The 24,322-nt window shown below is 40.7% G+C and overlaps 1 protein-coding gene and 1 long non-coding RNA gene across 14 annotated transcripts in view; both read right to left on the bottom strand.

Moving 5' to 3' along the window:
* Nucleotides 1-24,322, bottom strand: part of LOC142157744 (uncharacterized) — a 354,118-nt gene that overhangs the window by 144,147 nt on the left and 185,649 nt on the right. The gene's annotated exons all lie outside the window — the stretch shown is intronic.
* The window catches only part of LOC142158668 (uncharacterized), a 111,878-nt gene that overhangs the window by 30,454 nt on the left and 57,102 nt on the right, over nucleotides 1-24,322 (bottom strand). For 10 of the 13 annotated variants that reach the window (XM_075212857.1, XM_075212860.1, XM_075212859.1 and 7 more), the window contains 10 exons: nucleotides 23,418-23,450; nucleotides 23,081-23,113; nucleotides 22,195-22,275; nucleotides 21,294-21,439; nucleotides 15,731-15,847; nucleotides 6,969-7,023; nucleotides 6,010-6,028; nucleotides 5,715-5,733; nucleotides 5,179-5,214; nucleotides 3,677-3,784 (listed from right to left, as the gene is read on the bottom strand). In XM_075212857.1, the coding sequence (XP_075068958.1) occupies nucleotides 3,677-3,784; nucleotides 5,179-5,214; nucleotides 5,715-5,733; nucleotides 6,010-6,028; nucleotides 6,969-7,023; nucleotides 15,731-15,847; nucleotides 21,294-21,439; nucleotides 22,195-22,275; nucleotides 23,081-23,113; nucleotides 23,418-23,450 (647 nt within the window). The remainder of the gene's footprint in view (nucleotides 1-3,676; nucleotides 3,785-5,178; nucleotides 5,215-5,714; nucleotides 5,734-6,009; nucleotides 6,029-6,968; nucleotides 7,024-15,730; nucleotides 15,848-21,293; nucleotides 21,440-22,194; nucleotides 22,276-23,080; nucleotides 23,114-23,417; nucleotides 23,451-24,322) is intronic. The other 3 variants (XM_075212866.1, XM_075212867.1, XM_075212868.1) reach the window with 1 other exon arrangement.

Genomic DNA, 24,322 nt, shown 5'->3' with positions numbered 1-24,322 from the left:
TATTGTTCCTAAGGTGAAGGGAGTATGGCAGCAACTGCTGGAATCTCTGCCGGTTTAGAAAGCAGCTGTATCAAGTGGCAACCCCCTGCGTCAGGGCAGCCGCCCATGCTGGTGTCTCCGTTATTGGTGGTGCTTTAGTCTGGGCCTGCACTACTAGGGTAACCCCACCGCAGTCAGTACAAAGTGCTCCCGGGTCCTGTTGCTCAATGGGATAATTTAATTTTACACTTGCAACAGCTATATTTTGCACGAAGTGCTTTTCCTTTGTCAGACATTTTATAAAGGAACCGTGTCACAGTAATAAAATGTAATACAGGCAATCACACAAGAAATAGACAGAAGATACTAACTAATCTACGACAAAAGTCAAAAGACACTATACCTGTTAAGGTTATGTGTGTCAGAAAAAAGGAATATTTATGCAAGTAGTATTGTATATATTATGCTATTTGCATCAATTAATTTCTAATACCCCCCTATCTATATTATAGTGAGTATAGAAAATATTTTAGTGGTGCTTAGCCGATGTCTGGAGCTGGAAAGGTCCGACAGCAGCTCTACATGCTCCCCTCAGAAGCGGCTCCTGCTTTGCCCAAGTAATTGCTTAGGCGCCTTGGAAGAGTCCAAAGTGTCTCTACAGGCGGGGGAGCTCAATTATCTTTAGCTCTTCCCGTCCTGCACCTCTGTCTGCCCCTCGTTTTATAATAATAAAGCCGGCAATTGATATCTGCTACTACTTCATAAGCAGTAATCACCCAGTCTTTATTTGTGCGGTCGCTATAACTTATAACCAAGTTCCCCGCTTTGATTACCGGTGCTCTCTACCACTTGTGGCAGTGACAGTAATTCGGGTAAGGAGCAGTGTGACAGCAGCTTTTCTAAGCCACCTGTCAGCACTGAGAAAAAGGGAGAGAAAAATTTCTTCTTGCCGTCAGTGAGAGCGGCCCAACTCTCACTGTCTGACAGTTGCCCCTTTCGCTGAACAAGTGTGCTCTGTGATAGTACAACAGAGCACACTTCTTCAATAAAGGAAAGAAAACTACCTAGCATAAGTGAGCCCAACTCCCTTGGGCACTCAACTAAAACTGGAGAGGCTACAGGGGGAGGAGTTTGTCAGCATGATACATTAACAAGTTAACTAGTTAAGTGCCAAACTCCAATCCCCTCACATAACCCCATTGTAGCAGTGTTCCCCAGATAGGATGAAAGAAAAAACACAAATTTTCTCTTACATTAATTGGGGACAAATGAGACACTGGGAATGTCCCAAAGCTTTCCTTAAGGAAAGAAATGCTCAGAAGTCGCGTTGTGCAGCACTTAAATATAAAACTAGATTCAAAAGTAATAAACCTGTAGAACTTGGTGAAAATGTGTAATGAAGACCAGGTGAATGCCCGACACAAATTGTCAGGCACCTCCCATTAAGCAGCCACTGACCTTGTGGAATGCGAGACCTGTAGAAATAGTGAAGTAACCCACCTGGCAATGGTTTGCTTAAACGCTGGCCCAGCCTTTCTAGTGTACATTAAAGAGGACCAATAGATCATCCATCCTTCGCAAATTCTTTGTCCTATACACAGATGTTCTCAAGGTCCTAACCTGATCCAGAGAGCTCTCTTCCTCTGGAGACTTATCCCAGTCTTAAGCTGTAATCACAATTTCCTGATTCTCTGAAGGTGTGTAGGCTGAAGGCTGCACATGCATAACTCCCTGCATAAAAGGTCTGTACTTCAGGTAAAAGCTGCAGTTTTTAACTGAAAGAAAACTGAAATGTCTGTGTCCTGGATCTACAACAAACTGAGTTTTAACTCCCCTTCCTGAACATCTTGCAGAAACTGAAGTACCTGTCCAACCTGAAAGAACAAGTAAGAAACACCCTCAATTCACACTTTTATTAAATGTAGATCTTCCAGTTGCTGTGGTGATTACTGGCAGACACAGGCTTGCGACCCTTAATCATGAACTGAATACCTCTTGGATTTAAGAATCATGGCTTCAACTGCTAAAATGTTAAAGCTAGCCAAGGTGAACTCTGGTGGAAGGGGACCGGACTTAAAAGGTCTGGTGTTAGAGGCCGGTGCCACACGAGGCCATGCTCAGTGTATGGAAGACCTCGTGGCCAACCCCACGCATCATTGAAAAGCCTTCTCTTGTTACATTTTCTTAGCATTCGTGGAAGCATGGCTACTGCTGGGAACAGGTATACGAGTTGGAAAGTCCATGGAACAGACATGGCATCCGTTAGATACACCTGTGGATCCCTAGTTCTGGAACAGAAGCAGTCCACCTTGTAGTTCAACCGAGGCATCATTATGTTGATATCTGGTTGACCTCATCTGACCACCAGCTGCTGGAATATCTCCACATGAAGAGACCATTCACCGTGATGAAGGGACTGCCTGCTGAGGAAGTCTGCCTCCCACTTCTCTACGGCATGAAGACCACCCCAAATGGCCAGAACATACTGCTCTTCCAAGGAGAAAAAATTTGCAGTCTCCCCCATTGGCATGACACTCTTGGTGCACCACTTTATATATACCATAACCGTGGCATGGTCTGATTGATCCTTTAGGGCCCTTCCTTGCAAAACGTTTTGGCCTGCTTTGAGAACCACTCTGAGTTTCAACACACTGATCAGGAGCTTAGAATCCTCCCGAGTCCAAAGACCCTGAAACTGGTGCTGAAGTACCATAGTCCACCACAGCTTTGGAGACTGTTGGTCAGGAGAAGAAAGGACAGAATGTTCCAGAAGGATTGGCTCATAAGAGGACATTGCGCTCCTCGAAGCCCCATGTAGGGGTTGAGGGTGGGACACCCTAGCCCTGCTCCCTAAGGTGCACACAAAATGTGTAAGCTGAGAAATAGCTTGGGCTAGGTCTCAGTGGGTGCACTCATAGGAGAGTGTGGCTGTTGGCCCTCCACCTCACATGTTGCGAACAGGGAATCTGCACCGGACTGGGCACAAAGCAATTTGGAGTGTAACTAGATCAGGCAAAAACCTTTGCCACTGTCCTACCTCCAGGCTTAGCCCTGAATTCATTCCCTTTCCCAGACATAGGAAAGAAAAGAGTGGACAGACAGGCAGTTGCACAATCCAGGAGTATGTGGAACTGTACAGACACAGACCAGAGGACAGAAAAATATCTCCAAAAACCAGCATCCCAACACTTCACCACTCTTTGCAGCCAAGAGAGCAGACAGACGAAGTAGCTGCTGCTTCAGGCTCACGGCCAGGAGAATGAGTCGCTGCCTCTCTTCTGGTAAGCTTGCTCTACAGGGAAGCCAAACCAAGGAGGAGGGGCTGGAGGCACAAAAGCTCACCCCCTCAGGGGTCATAGGTCTGGCTGCTTTCTTGTTGCCCAGTGCCTAGTATGGGGCTGCTATGAAGGCCAAAGAATAAAAGGTAACCACTTACTTTCATGCCACACCTCTGTGCCCATGAAAGCCCTAAAAAATAATGCCCAGATCCAGCAGGCACATTAAACACACAAAACAAAAAACTGAAGAGATGAAAGAGAAATTAAACCTTTATGCAAATGTGAAATGGATCAGATTTCCAAAAAAGACCATACAGCTGTTATCCTAAATAGTGAAAATTCAGAATGGCAATAAGTAGTTTAAAAAGATCCAAATACATGCAGCGAATGTAATGAAAACACAACAAAGATAAACTTACAGCCTCTTCTTTTAACTTGTTTGAATAATATTTTACGTCATCTGTCAGCTTGTCTGTAAGCCTTGTGACAGTAGTTGCTTCAATGTCATTGTCAATCTCAAATGATTCCTGCATATAAAAATAAAACTGTTAGTTTTACCACTTTAAAACTAAATGGCTGTTAGCATGTTGAAGGCATGAATTAGAAGATATTTAATAAAGGCAAACAAACGAAGATTAGAACAATGTAGTCTGTCTGCCCTGATTGAGGACCAGTGTGATATACAAAGTTTGCATGCAAATCAGAAGCTGTCACACTTTACAATGAAGTCACTTATTTCCAGTTGACTGCCTATTCATTAAAAATGCTCTACAGAAATTTTAGATAGTTTATTGACAGGATAATATTAGTTATGGGATCTTCTATCAGGAAATTGCAGATCAAAAAAATGCTATTGCAAATTCATGCAGATATGACTACCAAGTGTCACATTCTGCAGAAACTGAAACTATTGCTACAGGATTACATGAAGAGCATACCAGTTGCAGTATGGGGGGAAGAGGGTGTAAATGTTTTTAAACATACTTGAGTATGGGATTTCAAACTATGGGGGAATGTTTACAATCGAATTTTGTACTTTTCCATAAGGGACACAATTTTATTTTGTACATTTTATTTATGTAAAACTTGCTGTCCTGTCCTTGCTGCACCCATTAAGATGGTGGAGATTCTTCATAACAGAGTCTACTACACAACACACAAAAGGGTTCAAAGCTCACCCAGAGAACATGAACCTTATCCATAGTGACTACAATATGAATCCGTCTTCTGTGCTCTTGCACTTGAAAGAGTGAGTCCTTGAGGACCTTGACCCCCCTGGAAAATTCGGCAATGGATTGAATCAGGCATGTGCCCGATGTAGATTCCATAATGACAGCATTTGCATAATATGAAACCCATCCCCACAGTAATTAAAGGGAAAAAAATGGCCCACAGACTAAGCAAGGGGCTGGGCCCACTCATGCTTCAGGTTCACTCTTACAGATAGCACAACCGGAGACTGCAGAGCAGAAAGAACACTAAAAAGGTGGGACTGGTTGTCTTGCAGAGTGGTCTGAAACTTTGCAAAAACAAACTTGGACTACAAAGAGGGTGCTTAGCCTCATCTTACTACTTGCTAAGCTAAATTACCAGGGAAAGAAATGGGGAGGCGCAGTGCCTTGCCTCTTAAGGATGAAGAAGACCCATTAACTGCAGATGGAAACAGTTTCCTGTGGGGGTCCGGACTAGAGCTCACCTCTATACATTTTGCACTCTGAGATAAGAATGGGTCAATCACCTTCAAGCATACTTCCACCAAGTGGGCTAGGATGTAAGAGGCATGTACTTTCAATCTAGTTAAGGTGCTGACTCATATAATTAGTAGGAAACCTAAATAATGTGTTGTGGAAAGAAATACATAAAACCGTATGAGTGTATTATTACACAATATACATTTTACTACACCAGTAAGTATTCATACCAAGTATTCCAGAGCTTTCTTCATTCTTGTTTGACTCTGTTGGAGAGAAAAAATATTCCACATAAAAGTGTAATGCCATACAAAAACTGAAAAATATGCATATGAGGAACCCCTTTTGATTAAAACAATATGGTAGAAACTGGCTACGCTATAGAAAGAGCTCTCATATACACACACACACATATATATATATATACATATACACGGCAAAAGTCTATATAACAATGCAGTGTACATTGCATAAAAAAACGAGTTTATACACAGTCAGTGGATAAGGCAGTTAAACAAGACCATGCTAACTAAAAAGTTAAATAAGCACTGTAAAATAGATTATAATAAACAAAAATATTCCTTTTCCTTTACTAAACTATAGAAACGAAAAACAAAAAAACTTTCCAACCAATGAAAGGAGCATATATGTAATATGGCTGAAAGGGGTCACTGAGTTGACAGGTTGTAAAAAAAAAAGCAGCATAACATTTATAAGAACTGCGAAGTATTTGATTTGGGGAGATGGCGATATGCGTTTTACTTACATTGCCTTCAATGTCCCATCTAGAAAAATGAAATAATATATTTTAAAGTAATGAACAGTTAAGCAAATAGACAAACAAAATATATGCTACATCACTAGACTAAGCTAAAACTTCACTAAATATTTCTCACGCCTGATAAGGACAAAGTTGTATTTGCATTATCTCCTTTGCTCAGGTTTCATCACGTTACAAGCTCATGTAATAATATTTATAGTTCAACTATTCAAAGCTCCAGTACAAATAATTATTTTGTGTTTACATAAAACATAATTGACAATGAATTACTATACCTTACCTTGTTTTTCTTTTGGATTCTGCAAAATTTAAAAAAAAAAGAAAAAGATGTAATCATACAATGTAAAAACAAAACCGGTTGACAGACCAGAAAGGACTTCTTGAGTCCATGCACTGACAAAATGAGGTTATTCTACATGTGGGGAACAATTCACTATTGGGTAGTAATAATTAATAAACTCTGAATATTGCAATTTATGGATATTTTCGGATTTTTTTTTTTCTTTTCTTTTTAAAAAGCAGCATACCAATCTGCACATGTACACATTGTGACACTGCACGCTGCAAGACGCCGTTTACACATCTGGATAATATAGACAACAAAATCTATGCTAGCACAAAACAGCTTGCATAAACCCTGTTGTGATGATCACACAAGTGACTAAAATGAAGGGTTACATGCAACATGTCTCAGCAGTGGCTATGGGACAAGGGCAACAGGTTACATGCGCAAATGAGACAAGGAATACATCACAAAGAACTGTAGTTAGGAGCCATACAATCTACTTAAAAAAGGAATGTATTTTTATATCCACTTAAAAAAAAAAAGTGTAATTCTCTGCAAAATCCCAATGAAGCCTGGGGCCTTTTGGGATGTTAGAGTAGATACAATTTACAGATTTTTTCTCTTGCAGTGATTTTTCTTACTGTAATACCCATAAACGAGCTCCAGTGCAAATCATGCAAGGCCTCATCATCAATTTATATAGCGTCACTAATTCCGCAGCGCTGTACAGAGAACTCATTCACATCAGTCCCTGCCCCACTGGAGCTTACAATCTAAATGACGGGACTTCGCAGGTAATTTAATTCCCCTCTAAGATAATGTATTTTATCTCTAACAAATGGTTGCTTAAAGATGCAGACAAGCAGCATATAGAAAATTCAATGCAGTTCTAGCATTTAGCATACCCAAAAGGATCATGTAGCAAACATACAGGGTGCCTATGATACACTCACGATTTGCTGATGAAGTCTTCAAATTCAGTGATTCCATTTTCACAGCAGTATCAACCTGAAAAAGGGTCAAAACAATTACATTCTGAAAAATATCCAATTATAGATACTGTTAATTACTATTTCCTCAAAATACTCCATGGCAACCCTCACAATGGGTAAGCTCCCTTCTAGCTTAGGTAGAGGCAGGATAAACAAAATCACCCCAGACCACATGAAATGCAGCTCCACCTCTTCCCCTTTGTCTTAGTAATTTCCCAGAGGCCTCTGAAAAATATAAATATATCAGACATTGATAAGAAAGTTGGGCTGCCATGGAATAGTTTGAGAAATAGGAACAGTAACTATAATTCACCATTTTTCCTCTTCAATCCTCCAAAGCAGCTCTTACAATGGGATGTACCCAAACAATAGGAGGGAGAGGTACAAGAACAGATCAGCCATGTATGCTGCTTGTCAATGGTTTATTCAGTTTGATTGTGGAAAACATGTCTGCCAAACTGAGAAACCATAGACTATAAAACATCCAGATTATCATGAAGGTACAAATAGATGTCTATTCAGCCTGCCCTTTCCTGCCCACAATTTCCTCCTATGGAGGTAATTGGGGTATGAAGACTTCCCATATCCAGCCTTTTCTAGCAGATCTATTTAAAAACCTTTTGTATCCTCCATGGCTACCCTTACAAGCTCCCTTCTAGTTTAGGTAGAAACAGGGTAAACAAACAAACAAAAAAAGCTCCATACCCTACATATAATACAGCTCCTTCTCATATATATATATATATATATATATATATATATAATATATAATATATAATATATAATATATAATATATAATATATAATATATAATATATAAAATATATATATATATATATATATATATATATATATATATATATATATATATATATATATATATATATATATATACATACATATACACACATATACACATATACACATATACATATATACATATACACACCCACCCCCACACTTAGACACACATATATACAGCGGGTGAAATAAGTATTGAACACATCAATATTTTTCTCAGTAAATATATATTTAATGTTGATAATGTAATGAACTTTACATTAAATGTCAATCACCACCCTTGCAATCCACACATGCAAAGAAATAAATTAGATGCCCATAATTTAAGTTTTGTGTAATAATGTAAAAATGACACAGGGAAAAAACACATGAAGAAAGGGAGGTGCAAAAGTGCATGGAAAGCCAAGACACCAGCTGAAATCTATCAGTAATTAGAAAGCAATCCTGCCAGCTGGTTGAGCCATAACGGATGGCCTATAAAAAAAAAGTGTCTCATTTCGAAGGTGTCACAAGAAACATCTCATGATGGGTAAAAGCAAAAGAGTTTTCTCAAGACCTTCACTACCTTATTGTTGCAAAACATACTGATGGCATTGGTTCTCTAAACTGCTGAATGTTCCAGTAAGCACTGTTGGGGTCGTAATCTGTAAGTGGAAAAAATATAATTTCACCATAAATTGGCCACGACCAGGTGCACCTCGCAAGATTTCTGACAGAGGAGTGAAAAAATTATCATCAGAAAATTTGTCCAAGAACCAAGGACCACTTCTGGAGAGCTTCAGAAAGACCTGGAATTAGCAGGTACAATTGCTTCAAAGAAAACAATAACTAATGCACTCAACCGCCATGGCCCGTACGCACGCTCACCATGCAAGAATCCTTTGCTGAAGAAAAAACATGTTGAAGTTTGTTTAAAGTTTGCTGCACAACATTTGGACAAGCCTGTGAAATACTATGAGAATATAGTGTGGTCAGATGAGAGCACAATTGAACTCATAATAATAATAATAATAATAATAATAATAATAATACTACACATGTTTGGAGGAGAAATGACATTGCCCATCACCCCAAAAAGACCATACCAACAGTGAAGTTTGAAGGTGGGAATATCATGGTGTAAGGCTGTTTTCTGCACATGGTACTGGCATACTGCATATAGTTGAAGGAAGGATGAATGGAAAAATGTAGAGACATTCTGGAAAAAAATCTGCTGCCATCTACCAGGATGATTAAGATGAAATGAGGGTGGACATTTCAGCAAGACAATGATCCCAAACACACAGCCAAGGACACTCTCAATTGGTTTCAGAGAAAGAAAATAAAGCTGCTAGAATGGCCCAGCCAATCTCCTGACTTGAATCCAATTTAAAATCTATGGAAAGAACTAAAAATCAAAGAAGAAGCCCATGGAACCTTCAAGATTTCATGACTATTTGCGTTGAAGAATTGGGCAAAATCACACCTGAGCAAAGCATGCGACTACTTTATCCATACAAAAGGTGTCTTGAAGCTGTCATTACCAACAAAGTCTTTTGCACAAAGTATTAAAAAAATTTCAGGAATTGTGTGCAATACTTTTTCCCTGTGTCATTTCACATTATTACACAAAACTTAATTTCTCTTTCCTACCATTGGGGGACACTGCGATACATTGGGGTATAGTAGGTGGGACTAGGATTCTAGGCACTTATAAACTTGTTTGTTCCACACACTCCTCCCCTACTCTGCCCCTCCTCTCCAGTGTTTTCCGAGTGTCTAGGAGATAGGTCACTTTGGTATAGGCTCCTGCCTATACTTGTATTACTTTTAGGTCTTTCATGTTTTTATTTTTTATCCTCTGGGACTCGATCCAAAGACCCAGAGGAGTGAATAAGACTTTAGCTCTGTTCACTCTGGGACCCAGCAAAGGTAAGCAGCCCGCGTCCCTCGTACCTCTGCCTGCAGTCGCTCCTAGAAACGAGCAAAGGGGCATACTTTTAAGTCTGCCATTAGGCATCATATATTATGGGCTCCAGAAGGTTATTATATCGACCAGATAGACAGCCGCGGCCACATTACTTTAGGGCGGCAGGGAGTGAAGCTGTAACAGCCTCTCCTCCCCGCCCGACATGCCGGCAAGTTCACCCCACCCCTAGACACGAGCAGCGTGGTAACACAGACAACAATCGCTATCATTAGGAGGCAATTAATTGTTGTCAAGAGCGCACGCAGCCTGGGCAGCAGACATGCGTGGGGACTCGGAGAGCCAACAGCCATATGCGAATATGAGCTGATCAGCGATACATGGAGGCAGCCATAATAGGGGAGGATCTGCAAGGGTCACTTTCTTCCCCTATCGATCAGCTTCCTGGCGTGGACGGCGGCTATCTTTGGAACTGGAACACAGAGACACATTGAGTGCATGCCGTTCCCTGCTCTGCCTGTCCTCAGCTACTATCCTGGTATTGTATTTTTTAACACGTCTCTATTTGCAATGAATGCCTGTCTATTATGTTGTAAGATACACAGGACTACAGTGATTTTTATCTCAGAGTCTGGAGACTGGTGGCTGATGCTAGTATATAGACTTGGTAAACTCCTACTATGCTGAGATTATATAGATATATACATGGGTATTTATATTAAATCCAGACTAAAAACAAAAATAATAATGAGGAAAGTATTTTTGCTATTGTGATTCTTGTTTCATGTACAATCCAAAATATTTTCCAAAAGAGGATACTTCCTGCAACAGGGGATCCTGTCGTGCACAGGTGCCAAATGCAATTCTAATTTATCTTTTGTACAGCTTTCCTAATATTCATTATGTCTAAAGGTGGGGAATTCCACCGGTAAGAGACCCACTGGTATGTCTGCACTGTGTTGTATATGTACCGCATTGATAATTTACAGTGTTATTTCAGAGTAAGAAACCAGCTACTACATCCGTATATATACACATGTACACAAAGGATAACTTACATATTTATTCTGCGACACCTATCCTAGCATTGTATTATGTCTAAAATTGCCTTAGGCTTAATACGGACCCGCACACACTCAGCCCACACAGATCAGATCTGTCGCAGGAACATCTTCCCACACAGAAGCGGCTATGTCTCTATCCCGGTCTAAGACCACCCAGACATTTTCTCACCATCTCACAAGGGTAAGCATAATTTTGATTTTCAGAGTTGTCCACAGTCAGGATCAGAATATGGTCCATTCCTCGGTAGAGGATGGCTAGTTGTATCTTGAATTACGAGGAAAAATAAAATAAAATAAAAAAAAAAAGCATTGTTAACTCTGAAAGTTCCACATTCCTCTCAGGATGGATAGTCTTAGCTTAAGCACCAGACACACTTTAACCCTTGCGGAATTTGAGTCTGCAACCCCTTCCGCATCTCCCCAGATACTAGGCAGGGTGTCTTGGGGTATTAAGCCAAATAAGCAATTATTAGACTGGGCAGATTTTCATCTCTTTTTCCTCTCCTGGCAGAGAAAATAGTTATATGGGAAAAGGTACCCCGGGGGTTCACAATCCTGTAACTCAGCTATTTACTTATTCTGCTATCCATACGCAGAGCAGGTTTATAGATGGGGTTTGGAAAAGGCCCATTCAGCCAGGGTCAGAGCAGTTAGCCAGAGGTATTCTGGAGTAAGTTCCACAATCGGAGCTTTTCATTTTTGCAGAGTTACAGTGTAGTATTCAGAGGCCTCTGGAGTTAAGAGTACATTTCTTCCCGTCAGCTCCACTAGGCCTTGTCAGGGGCGGACTTTATCTCTGTCTCCTTTTTTTCCCCCAAGGGCGAAGTACCCCATTGCGTACTCACTTCTTGGCTCCAATAACAACATATAGTACATGCACAGGTGCAGTTAAGTGAAAAACCTATATACCTGGTGGTATTCCCGAGAGTTGTTTTTTTTATTCAAACCTCTTCCTTACCCTCAGACGGATCCTTTTATTCCAATTAAGCTCTCAGTCCCTCAACAGGCAGGCCTGCATTTTCTTGTTTTGAGGATATACTCACTACACACTCATTGCAGGCAGTGAACAGAAACAGTTCCTGGCCTCAATATATATTATGGAAGTCTTCTTACGGGGACCAGTCGAAAAGGGGGCAACTGTCTCTTTCGCTTTGGCGGTAGAGATTTCGGTTCTGACTCAGGTTCCTGTTTATATTCTGAACATTGCGCCCCGTGGGTTTCCGAGGTTAGGGCAGCCAAGGGAGGGCTACGGCACACCCAAGTCAGGACAGTACCCTGTGCGAACAACCTCTGTCATAATTTCTTTTGCAAGCTTATCTTCATTCGGTTCCTGCAAGCGCACGTCTGTGTGCAGAATCTACATAGGTCGCCACTCTATTTGCCAAGGCAGATACGGTTCCTAGACCTCATCTTCTTTACTGGGTCCCACAGGGTCTTCCTACCGTAGGAATAGGCCCTCTCATTTCAGTGCAAGAAAAGGGATGCCCCTAGCGCAGAAAGAATTTCTCTCTTCTCAGTTGCTCAGGCTCCTGAAAAACAGGGTTCCGATGTTCGAGGCAATAAAGTTCAAGGCTCCCCTCTCGACAGCTCCAGAGGGAAATTTACCAGAAGGGGGCTGGTTCCCAGGTTATTGGACTTGCAGATCATCACTCTGTCCAAGACCACACGGCTAGCCCTCTCACAGTCGTTACCCAGTCAGGTCAATCGGTTTCCAGGTCCTGGACCCCTCTGTGGACAAGGTATAGTCTGTCGAATATAGGCGAATTAATAGAATTCTTAGGGATCCGGGGTCTTTTGGGTCAGCCGAGGAAACGACTACCTTCAAATCTGGTGTTCAGGGTGCACAACACTTGGCGTCAGGCCCAACAGGGCCTATTCAGAAAACCTCCACACAATCAGTCAGATAATACCACACCTGTTGCATTTCTATAGCATCACGGGTGAACATGCTGCCCGATAGTGTAGGAGACGTTCATGTTAGAGCCTGAGCAGTGTGTCATATTTCCATACTTTTGACCTTTTTCCCCGACAGGAATAAGCTGGAGGACGAGTCTTAGCAGACAGGCTATTAACCAAAGGGTATAGTCTCTTCACAGGTACATCCTTTGCCCTCCTGGCGGAGTCTTGGGGCAAAATCCGGACTTAGTCCCCAGGGTGTCCATACTTATTTCTCAGGTCCCCCCTTTACCGCTCATAACCTAGAGACCCTTAAGTGGAATTTTCCGATGCCAGGATGTTCCCTGAAGCTTCGGTCTGGTGAACCTGTTGCTTCCACGTCCCAAGTTCTCACGGGTAAAGAGTTTTCTAGGAGTGTGGCTCCCAGCTATCCTGTGGCCCTTCATTTACCTGGCAGAGCATGGTTCTCAGACATTGGCGACTGGTGGCGGACACCTCCTTTCCGCCTGCCTCTTTGGCCAGACCTGAATATTCAGGTGCCTTTTCCTGACACTCTTTATATCGTCTAGCTTGGCACTGGGGCGTTGCAGGCCCTATCCTTAAGGCCTTTTTGTTCTGGGGGAAAAAAAAAAAACCCAAAAAAAAAAAAAAAACCCCTGTACAGCGCTTGGTGAGAGTCCCAGGGTTTTCACACATTTTATTGCTGGCTCACTAAGTCGCTTTCTTTCGCAAGCCGACTCTGAAATGGGACTCCGCCCAGGTACCCTCAAGGTGCAGCTGCCGATGCTCTACATCATTTTCAGCGCCAATTTATAAGATCACGGTATCTTCAGTCTCTTCTCCGAGGGGTCCCTTCTGCATCAGCCCCCCTTTGGTTGGGCAGGTGAAGCCATGAAACCTAGTTGGGTAATCAGAGCGCTTGCTTTAGCCACTTTTGACTGGCTAACCCGATAGGGGTGTTCCCTTGCATATCTCCCCTGTTCGCAGGGCTTCGGTGGCGGTAGTGTGGATTGCACTCCCACATTTTACCTTTTCAAGAGGATAGAGAGGTGTCTACATTACACTTAACTCAGGAGCTTGTGGTCAAACATTCTGCTGTTCTTTCTTTTCGTGTGACATGACCTTCGGGGCCACGGTGACCGCAGGGTCTCTATACGCGAGAGAACACTCTCCAGGAGGTAGGTGTATATGTGTCAAAGTCAACAATCAAGTGAAGACTTCACAAGAGTGAATATAGAGGGTTCACCACAAGATGTAAACCATTTGTGAGCCACAAAAATAGGAAGACCAGAATAGAGTTTGGCAAACATCTAAAAAAGCCGTTACAGTTCTGGAACAACATCCTATGGACAGATGAGACAAAGATCAACTTGTACCAGAGTGATGGGAAGAGAAGAGTACGGAGAAGGAAAGGAACTGCTCATGATCCAAAAATACCACCACCATGCTTCACTGATGAGGTGGTATGTGTCATGGCGTGGGCAAGTATGGCTGCCAATGGAACTGGTTCCCTTGTATTTATTGATGTGAGTGCTGACAAAAGCAGCAGGATGAATTCTGAAGTGTTGGAGCAAAATTATCTGCTCATATTCAGTCAAATGCTTCAGAACTCATTGGACGGCGCTTCACAGTGCAGATGGACAAAGCATACTGCAAATGCAACCAAAGAGTTTTTAAGGCTAACAAGTGGAATGTTATGCAATGGCCAAGTAAATCACCTGACCCAAATCCGATTAAGCATGCATTTCACTTGATGAAGACAAAACTGAAGGGAAAATGCCCCAAGAACAAGCAGTAACTGAAGAAATTTGCAGTAGAGGCCTGGCAGAGCATCACAAGGGATGAAACCCAGTGTCTGGTGATGTCTATGCGTTCCAGACTTCAGGCTGTAATTGACTGCAAAGGATTTGCAACAAAGTATTAAAAAGTGAAAGTTTGATGTAGGATTGTTTAGTTTGTTCCATTATTTTTGGTCCCTTAAAAAGTGGGAGGCGCATATAGAAACCGTTGTAATTCCTACACTGTTCACCTGATTTGGATGTAAATTCCCTCAAATTAAAGCTGAAAGTCTGCAGTTAAAGCACAGCTTGTTAATTTAATTTCAAATCCATTGTGGTGGTGTATAGAGCCCAAAATATGAGAATTGTGTTGATGTCCCAATATTTATGGACCTGACTGTTTGAAAGAGGGGGGACACGACATAAGCAGTGGTTAGCGGTGAGAGACATGTTAAGAAACAGCACTTATAAAAGTTGCATATTTACATCATCATTTATTTATATAGTGCCAACATATTCTGTAGTGCTTTATCATATCTTAAAAATCATCCGCTTGCATCAAAATAGAAGTGTGATCACAGTAAATGTATTTCCTCCAAGACAACTATTTTATTATGAAAAATTCTAATATATATTTTGTTTGTGTAATGGAGGAGCGGCCCTGACAAAGATCAGCTGCAGTTGGTAGTTTTATTATACTAAAAAAGCAGATGCACTTAAAAAGAAATAGATAGCAATCTTCAAATATGCCCTCACTGCAATGAGCTCCGAGTCCGTTCAAGCCTACACAGGTGACGCACAGACTACCTGGTTGAAGTAGTCTGTTTGACCAATAGGTCAGTTCTTTACTACAACTTTTTCTTTTATTAGACTGAAGGCACAAGACGCAATTTCTATCACAAGTGAATTAAACATTAATTGGCAAACGAATGTACATAAATGCATGCACTAGCACTACAATTATGTTTTGAAAGCATCTCTAAGAACTGCATTTCCTTCTATGCTGATTTGCAATTGTAACTATTTGTTCTCAAGCTTAAATTGCATAAGGAATGATTTAATGAGTGTGGATATTTAACACATAGTGTGACTATTGTACATGGTCGTCCTATGTTGAAAGGGTTCACTATATAGTGGTTTCGCTGTAGCTGCTACATAATGTTTATTTATGCTTACATATACATTCACCCAAGACTCAATAATATAACATTATTTTTTTTTAGAAACCTGGAAAGGGTCAAACCCACGCAAAAATGCTCTCACACAAAGAAAAAATACCTTATACATCTTTGTCCCCTCTTCACGTTCTATTTCCAGTGCCATTCTTCTCATAAACTGAGACTTGTCTTCTTTACTACTAGATTGAGCCTTAAGAACATAGGGATACTCTCTTGCCTGTTTTCAAAAGAATCATTTCCGTATTAGAAAAAACAAACAGACAAACAAAAACTGTTAAAAAGGGAAGGGGCGGAAACATTGTTTAAAAGTGAAAAATTTAATGGCAAGTCTAAAAAAAAAAAATACTGCAAATCGGATGCTCTAGCTCAGGGATCGGCAACCCCAAACACGCGTGTGAGACTGACCACTTCTGTCTAGCACGCCGGCGCTGAAGCTGCTTCAGTAAAAGAGCAGTCGACGACTGAAACGGAAATTCTGCAGAAACTCTGTTTCGTCCGTCATCGGCTGCTTTCCTGAAGCAGCTCCTAGGATTCTAGAGGAAGACGTGTCTCCAAAGGTAAGAGCAGCAAATTGAGGGGCACATCTAATTGGTATACTGTGAACAGGGGGTGGGACAATCAGGTGGACAACTATGAAGCATGATATAAATTTGGGGCTCAACCATGTGGCAGAATACAAAGTGGGGCACTACTGTGTGACATAACATGAACATTTGTGTCATTATTATTAATATGAAATTAGCACCATAAGACATAATAAGTTAGAAATGCTCACTGACCCCCATGTTTTGGTTTTGGATTACCGTCGTGTTTTGGTTTTGCCAAACCGTCATTGCATGTTTTGGTTTTGTTTTGCTATTTTGTTTTAAAAAAAAAAAATCAAAAAAAAAAAATCAATGTTTTTGGGCCTAAAATAACCAAATTTAGTGCTCCACCTGTTTCTTAGATAAGTAATGTAATTATAAAGCTAATAAATTATCCAAAGAGAGTTTAATTCCTGCTAGGCCTATATTAATTCGACACACAAACCAGATTGTTTTCCTCTCCATCTATGAATATTGGCAATGCAGCCATCGTCTTTGGATGTATATTACACCCTACACTTATACTTAAATATGTAAAGAAATGGACAAAGGCAGTTTGGTTTCTGTCTTTCTAGGCCCCCCTCCACTTGTATAAAATACCAAAAAATTCAGCCGTTATAGACTTTACAATATTAAAAGAAATGGACAAAGACAGTTTGGGGTCACTGTGTATGACACCCTACCATTAAGGAGAAATTGCCCAAACAACAGCCTTTCAAGATGGTACGTGATATGGAAATGCCCCAAGTCCCTTTCCTCTTTGGGGGTAGATTGCACCCTACACTTATTTTTAAAACTTTCTATATATGTTATCGTCATCATCTGGAGCTTCATCCTCACCCTCATCAGTGTGTACGTCATCATCATAGACTATCAATTCATCGCCGCTTGAATCCGCCATTAGAGAACAGTCAGTGTTTGGATGTCTTGGATGGTGAAGGCCTTCCTCGTGGAAGATGTAGTTCATTTTTATAAACATCATTTTCTCCACATTTTTGGGAAGTAACCTTCTACGGCAATCACTGACTAAGTTCACGGCTGTGCTGAACACTCGTTCAGAGTACACGCTGGAGGGTGGGCAGCTTAGGCATTGCAAAGCAAGTTTGTACATGGGTTTCCAAATGGCCTGCTTTTCTTCCCAGTAAGGAAAGGGACTGTGACATTTCCATATCAATTACCTCTTAAAAGTAATCCTCCACCATCATATTGGATGGAGTTATGGGCAAGGTCAAACATTTTTTAGAAAAATCCTTCAAACCAGCCCAGATGTTAAACTGTTCTGGTCTGCCCTCTGTGTCTTCCCTGCTTCATTTTTGAAAATTCAATTTTTTACGAGCAGCAGCTGCTTGAGAAACTGAAGGAGGACACGTCGGCAAGCCAAGGCCCACTTCAGTGGACAACTTGCTGAGCAATAGCTCCTTGCAAAAGTTCACATCTCGTTCATTTTGAAGCAAAGACTCTGATGAAACGGGATGCTACTAGACTGGGAATTTTGTATTCATCACTCGTTTCTCACAGTTTAATGTACTTTTTAATCCTTGGCCTAGTCTAAGTATATACACAAGAGCATCGGTGTATTATGTGTATTATTTTTTCATGCTATTAGGTACATTTTGCCCTTGCCATTACCTGCGATATTGTATGTAGTATAAATATAAAGAATATTGCCATACTGTGTGAAAATATCAGAACAGCAGCAGTCATTTTGCTTGTGTTAGCTAATGTAATTACTATTTGTCTCAAATGTCTATTGTATGAGGGGCAGCTGAGATTTGGTTTGTAATCAGAACAATGTCTGAGTTAACTAGTTGGCAGCCCATGTTAATTAGCTAGATCAACAAGTAACCTGAGAGGTAATGAGGTTAGAACTTCTAAATGATATGCAATGTGCCTCCACAGTAATATATTGGTTGAAATAGCATGGGGAAATGTATCAATATAAATGTAATTGTATCAAAAGGTATCACAGACTTATATTGTGTACCACTGCTGATATAATGTGTCAAAAGTCTTATTGTTCCATGTAAGCGTGCAGTGTCATTCCTTGATGTACTATTGTAACCCCATGTGTAGTGTATCCAGCCAAAACAGCTAATTGAGTCAAACCATTCTATTGTATAATCAAGTTAACAGGGACAGTATGTCTAGCAGCTAAGGTGTTGACTGGGAGACCACTTCTGTAAAGGGGAGGTTTGAGACATTTGACCCTACTTCCTGTGTATACAGAAAATAATATAGGGAGAGGAGAATGTCAGGGGAGCTATTCTAGTTTTGGAGGATCCTGGTGGACAAGACATCAGCGAAAAGGACTCTGGGCCAGGCATTGTGGTGCCGCTGGAGGAAGCCCTACCAGGACAGGGGCGGTGTGAGCCAGTATCCCAGGCTGGGGGACACCCTAACTGTTTTGCTAATCGGTAGTGGTAATATTGTGGGAGGATAAGACCCTGAAAGAGACAGAGATTATTACTTTGGAGTGCTGACTGCAAGAGGCTGCTGGAGGATACATGATACCATTTACCCTGTAACTTGTGAACGTCTTGTGCTGTCATAATAAAGTCTTATTTTGGATATATCCTGTTCTACCCGAGTGAGTTGAATCCCACAGAGGGTAACTTCCATCCCAGCTAAGGGTGGTATCCTCACAGACTCAATGTAGGTCTTAAACCTTGGATCAAGCACAGTGGCCAAAACGTAGTAATCAGAGTTCAAGATCTTCACTCGAGGATCATTGTGAAGCGAATTAAGTACTTGATCGGCAAGGCCAACATACTTTGCGGAATTGCTTGCTTTCATCTCCTTCAGTTTCTCAAGCTGCTTTTCCAATAGTCTAATTAAAGGAATGACTTGGCTCAAACTAGCACAATCTGCACTCACGTCACAACTTCAAATGGTTTCAGCACCTTGCACAGCACTGAAAGGATTCCCCACTGTGCAAGAGTGAAATACATGCCCCCTCCTTTCCCAATGTCATGGCTTGTGCAATACGCTTGGATGGCTTTGCACTGTTCCTCCATCCTCTGCAGCATGTACAGGGTGGAATTCCACCTAGTTACCACCTCTTGCTTAAGCTGGTGGCAGGGCAAGTTAACCTGTACTTGGAGCTACTGCAATCTCGTACATGCTGTGGCAGAATGCCTGAAATGGCCTGAAATCTTACGGGCCACCGAAAGAATCTCCTGTACCTCACGGTTATTTCGTAGGAAGCTCTGCACCACCAAGTTGATGGTGTGAGCAAAACAGGGAATGTGCTGGAAATCACCCGGCTGTAATGCTCGCACTATATTGTTGGCGTTATCAGAAATGACATATCCTGGGGAGAGTCCAAGTGGTATAAGTTATGTATCAATCACATCTCTTAGTTTGCGTAACAAATTGTCAGCTGTATGCCTGTTAGTGAAGCCGGTGATACAAAGAGTGGCATGTGTGACAAATGTTATGTAGTGGTGTACATGTTGCTGCTGTTCGTGAAGGTGAATGACCAACCCAGAGGGCTGTCACAGTCATATAGTCTTTGGATTGCCCACTTCCACTTTTCCACTTATCTGTGGTTAAGTGGACAGTGGGCAGAATGGCATTTTTCAGCGCAATCTCTACATTTGTACACATTTTTTGGTAGAGTTGTGGAATAGCTTTACGGGAAAAATGGTGTCGCAATGGAATTCTGTAACGCGGACACAAAACCTCAATTAACTGTGAAAAACCAGCTGCGTTTATTGTGGATATTGGACGCAGATCTAACACTAACATGGCGTCTGATTCGCTTGGCCACTGGGTGACTGCTGTCATATTTGCTTCCCCTAGCAAATGATTGTTTTACAGTTCATTGTTGAAATGCAGGACTGCTCTTTTTATTGCCCTTCCTCTGGGCTGACGATTCACTCCCAGCAGCAGCAACAGCAGCAGCAGGACTAACGCTTTCTTCAGAGGAATCAATAATAGTGCAGGAGTCATCCAGCCTTAATAAGTGGGATGCAGGGCTAACTCCGATCGCTACTGAGGATATTGATGAGGATGGTGTGGTGGGTGTATTTTGTAGTCGTCGGGATGTCGGTGAGCGGAGGGTCCTAGCTGATGATGGAGTGCTTGTAATTTTTTGGGAAGAACTTTCAGCTTTTCCCAACACTTTGCCATGAACTCTCGTCAAATGGCATAACATAGACGAGGTTCCAAGATGGTTAAGGTCCCTCTCCCTCGACTGACTGTGGCTTGACATACACTACAAATGGCTATACAGTTGTTGTCTGGATTGGGGTAGAAATAATTCCACACATAAGAAGTGGCGATGGATTGCTGTGGAGGCTGGTATTTATGCTTTTCAAATCTCGCGAGAACAGAGCTCAGAAAAATGAATGCGTCATGATGACGTTTTGCCTCGATTTCGAATCCGAACGGGTGGGAGAGTACCGAGTGTGCTCGGCACTCGGATAGGCTAAATTTGGTAGGATTCAGATCTCGGGGAACCGAGCCCGCCCACCTCTATAATAAATGTAAATCTATGTGCGCGCGTGTGTGTATATATATACATATATACATATACACACCTGGGCTTGACTAGATTTTAGTTGCCAACCCCTGCTCTAGTTTATACTTCAGTTATCAGAACATGATATTTTTTAAATGCTCAAAACCATGCACATTATAGGCCCGAGTCATTAAGGAAAAAGAAAAAAGAAAAAGAAAAAAATTTTTTTCCTCTTAGACAAAACCATGTTACAAAGCAAGGGGTGCATATTACTTTTTTATATTTTGCACATAAATTAAATACTGGCTGTTTTTCATGCAGCACACAAATATTTGATAGCTTTATTTTTACACTGAAATTTAAAAGGTGATCTAGGACATGCCCTACCCCAACTATAAATCTGTCTCCACATATTAAAATTACCTCCCCCTCCAATCCAACATGGTTTTGCCAAGGTGAACTGTTACTCATTCTATTTCTTTTACTTTCCTTAATGAATCAGGCCCTACGTGTACATGTCATTAGTATAAGTAGCTTATGCTACTAAGCACACACACTTCAATGATGACCATACATATTTCGACTTTCCAGAACAATAACTAGTTATAAATACTCACAAGATAAAGTTTTCTGTGTCTGAAACCAGCCAAGTGCTCCACCATAGGTACTAACTCTGTGTCCAGTTCGCATAGCTCACAAACATATTTTGGTTCAATTCTATTTGCTTTATTTTGAACTCTGTATTCAAGAACATATTCCAAGCCTGCATAAACAGAAAATACATGCTTATTATGCAACCCTTCTTATCCTCCAATTACAAGGTGTATGTATATAAGCTTCTCAGTAGGAAACCGATGTAACAAAATATCAGAGAAGAGAATCCATCAATATACACAGATTGGCCAATTTATTTTAAATGGGGACTTTCTGTGACACACACCTGGTCAGTTGATATGAATAAAGCAACGTTTGGATGACAGGATATCTGAATATCATTACCAATCAAGTGCTTCTTTTATTGCAGAAGGGCACTTATTTTTATTTTATTTTTTTTAAAGCGAACGTGTAAATAAGGTCCATTATACAAGGTTAAGTAATGTAATGGTTCCAAGAATAGGTCATTGAACTCAGCTTTCCAGGTGGATCACTGCATTCTAAAACCCCTTGTAAGAGTCAGCAGATTGCCCATTTAAAGGATCTCAGTTGCATTGCACACCACAGATGTTCGATGTGAATTATCTATTTGCAACAACTGGAGGACACAATAAAGCCAACATGGCCCACTATGCCTGTATCAAAACCTTCAACATTCAGAAAAACCCTAAAAATATAGATTTGGTTGCATGTCTATTGGCTCTCTGATTGTTGCAAATCTTGTTACACAATTAGACATTACTGGCAATTACATTCTGTGAATAAATTAACATGCTCAGGTTGTATTTCATACCCTGAATTTTTTCCCCCCTTGTTTATTTCTCAGGTTCAATGTTACTGTTAAGTTACTGCTGACAAACATACCGATCAGAGGCTCCCTGTCTGTTCTGCGCATATAATCACTCAAATAAAATATGGACCTTCTGATGTGTTCAGACAAATTCCCTGAAAAAAGTAAACACAGAAACATGACTAGAAGTGACAGCCTTTGCTGTCCTACACCACTTAAAGTATACAGGAATACTGAAATATAGTCACAAATTAGCTTGTGAAGTAATGACATATCGAAATCATACAGTGCCATAATTACATGACAGAGCTTGCAACAATCCCTACAAATAATGCATTTTATGCCGTTAGCTGATGAAGCATTTTATTTTCACACCCACGTTTGCAAAATCGCATAATCTATTACAAAAATAAATAGGTCTACTTAATGGTTCTAAAGGTTATACACTTTGTTAACCCATGTAGCACATCACTAAAAGTAAGAGAAATAGTACCATGATACTGGTGACTGAAGGCTGATCCAACTGTATGGATAGGGATTTTATCATTTTAAAAAAAAAATATTACATCAAAAACACCCATATTTTCTAAAGTTTGCCCAGAACAGCCAAAGATAATTTATTAGGCACCCAAAAAGTAGCACAATGTTAAATGGGGATAGATTACCAAGTAAAAAATGTTGGATCGGGGAATCCAAATTCTTATGTATTGCAATAGTTGTACAAAATGAGCTTTAACGCATTTTTCTATAAGCCCTTTCTCCTAAATGTATGCAAGCTACACATATAACAATCATCAGAAAGAAATTTATAGAAAACAATTTTAAAGTGTTTCATTAGCACATTTTGGATAAAAAAACAAAAAAAAAACAAAACTTAGAAAATCCAATATCCCTTGCATTCTGGAAAATCACCCTTCACCCTCCCCCCATCTCACATTCAAGCATAATAGTTTTCCTTACCTGGATTTTTCGTGGTATTCATCTTTGGGGTTTCTTAAATGTAAAGAGAAATAAACTGCAACACTGAATACAATGAGGATTGTTCACATTTGAAAGTAAAATATCACTTTAAATAATTTAGGCAATACTCTGTGATCATGTCCGTTTGTTATGAAATAACAGAGTGCTTCCACCCTACCAAGTTGTACTATATAAAGTAATCAAGGTAATGAGGAAAGTGTTTTACTAATTGTGTATCCAATTGGAGGATAAAAGCCTTATTCAGAAAACCCCAAGCCATAAGCATTTTTGGTACATGCACTCTCACATGCAATTATATAAAATAGTTTAAATATACCTGGATTCTTTGTGGTGTTCATCTTCTGGGTTTCTTAAATGTAAAAAAACAAAAAACAAGTAACTACAGCAAGCAGTAACACAACGTATATTAGAACTGCTCGCGTTTAGAAGTAATGGAGTTGGTTACAATTAGTTCGCACGTTAAGCGAAGCATTCTGAGGTCATACAGGCATTATCTCAGAGTGCTTTTTCCTGCAGTTTGAACACTGAGTAAATGTATCAATAAAGTCCAAAATATAATTTTCAACAATGCACTCCATAGCAGCCTTTTACTAGGGTTTACTTCCATTTTATGTACATAAACAAAAACACCCACTCACAGTATATAAGCCAGCTCCTCCCCATCCACCACATCTTTTAAATACTTCCCAAGCTGCTTTCAAAAACATAATACAACCTGGGTTGGAACATCCTAGGCTGCCATGGGTTACTTCGAGGAAAAGTACCGGTAAGAATTCACATTTTTCCCCATCATTCCTTCATGGCATTATTTAATATAGAAAGTACCCTAGCAATACACAGTTGGGGGAGAGGAGAGCGGCAACAAATAACCAGTCAGTATAGGCTGTATACATCATTTATTTAGTGGCTGACTAAAAACCATGTCTGTCAAACTGAGAATCACAAACTGATAAAACATCAAGGTGATAATAGCTTAAAAAGATCTAGAAGAATGCACATCCTGCTTGCTTTGCACAGAACTGTCACATATGTCTGTGCCTTCTTTGCCTAAGATGTAGCTAGCACTCACAGTAAATGAGCTTTCAGTATTTCAGGTACTAGCTGCCCACTCCTCTGGACATAACTGGTTTAGAAGGAGCAGGTCCCTTCCGATGGCCTGCAAATACCACAACCATTCTGTCTTTCTGAACTGGTGTGTTCTAGAGAAGAATACAGCAATGG

The sequence above is a fragment of the Mixophyes fleayi genome, chromosome 5, assembly GCF_038048845.1.
Source record: "Mixophyes fleayi isolate aMixFle1 chromosome 5, aMixFle1.hap1, whole genome shotgun sequence".
Classification (NCBI taxonomy): Eukaryota; Metazoa; Chordata; class Amphibia; order Anura; family Limnodynastidae; genus Mixophyes; species Mixophyes fleayi.
This window is presented reverse-complemented; position numbering and strand designations above follow the sequence as displayed.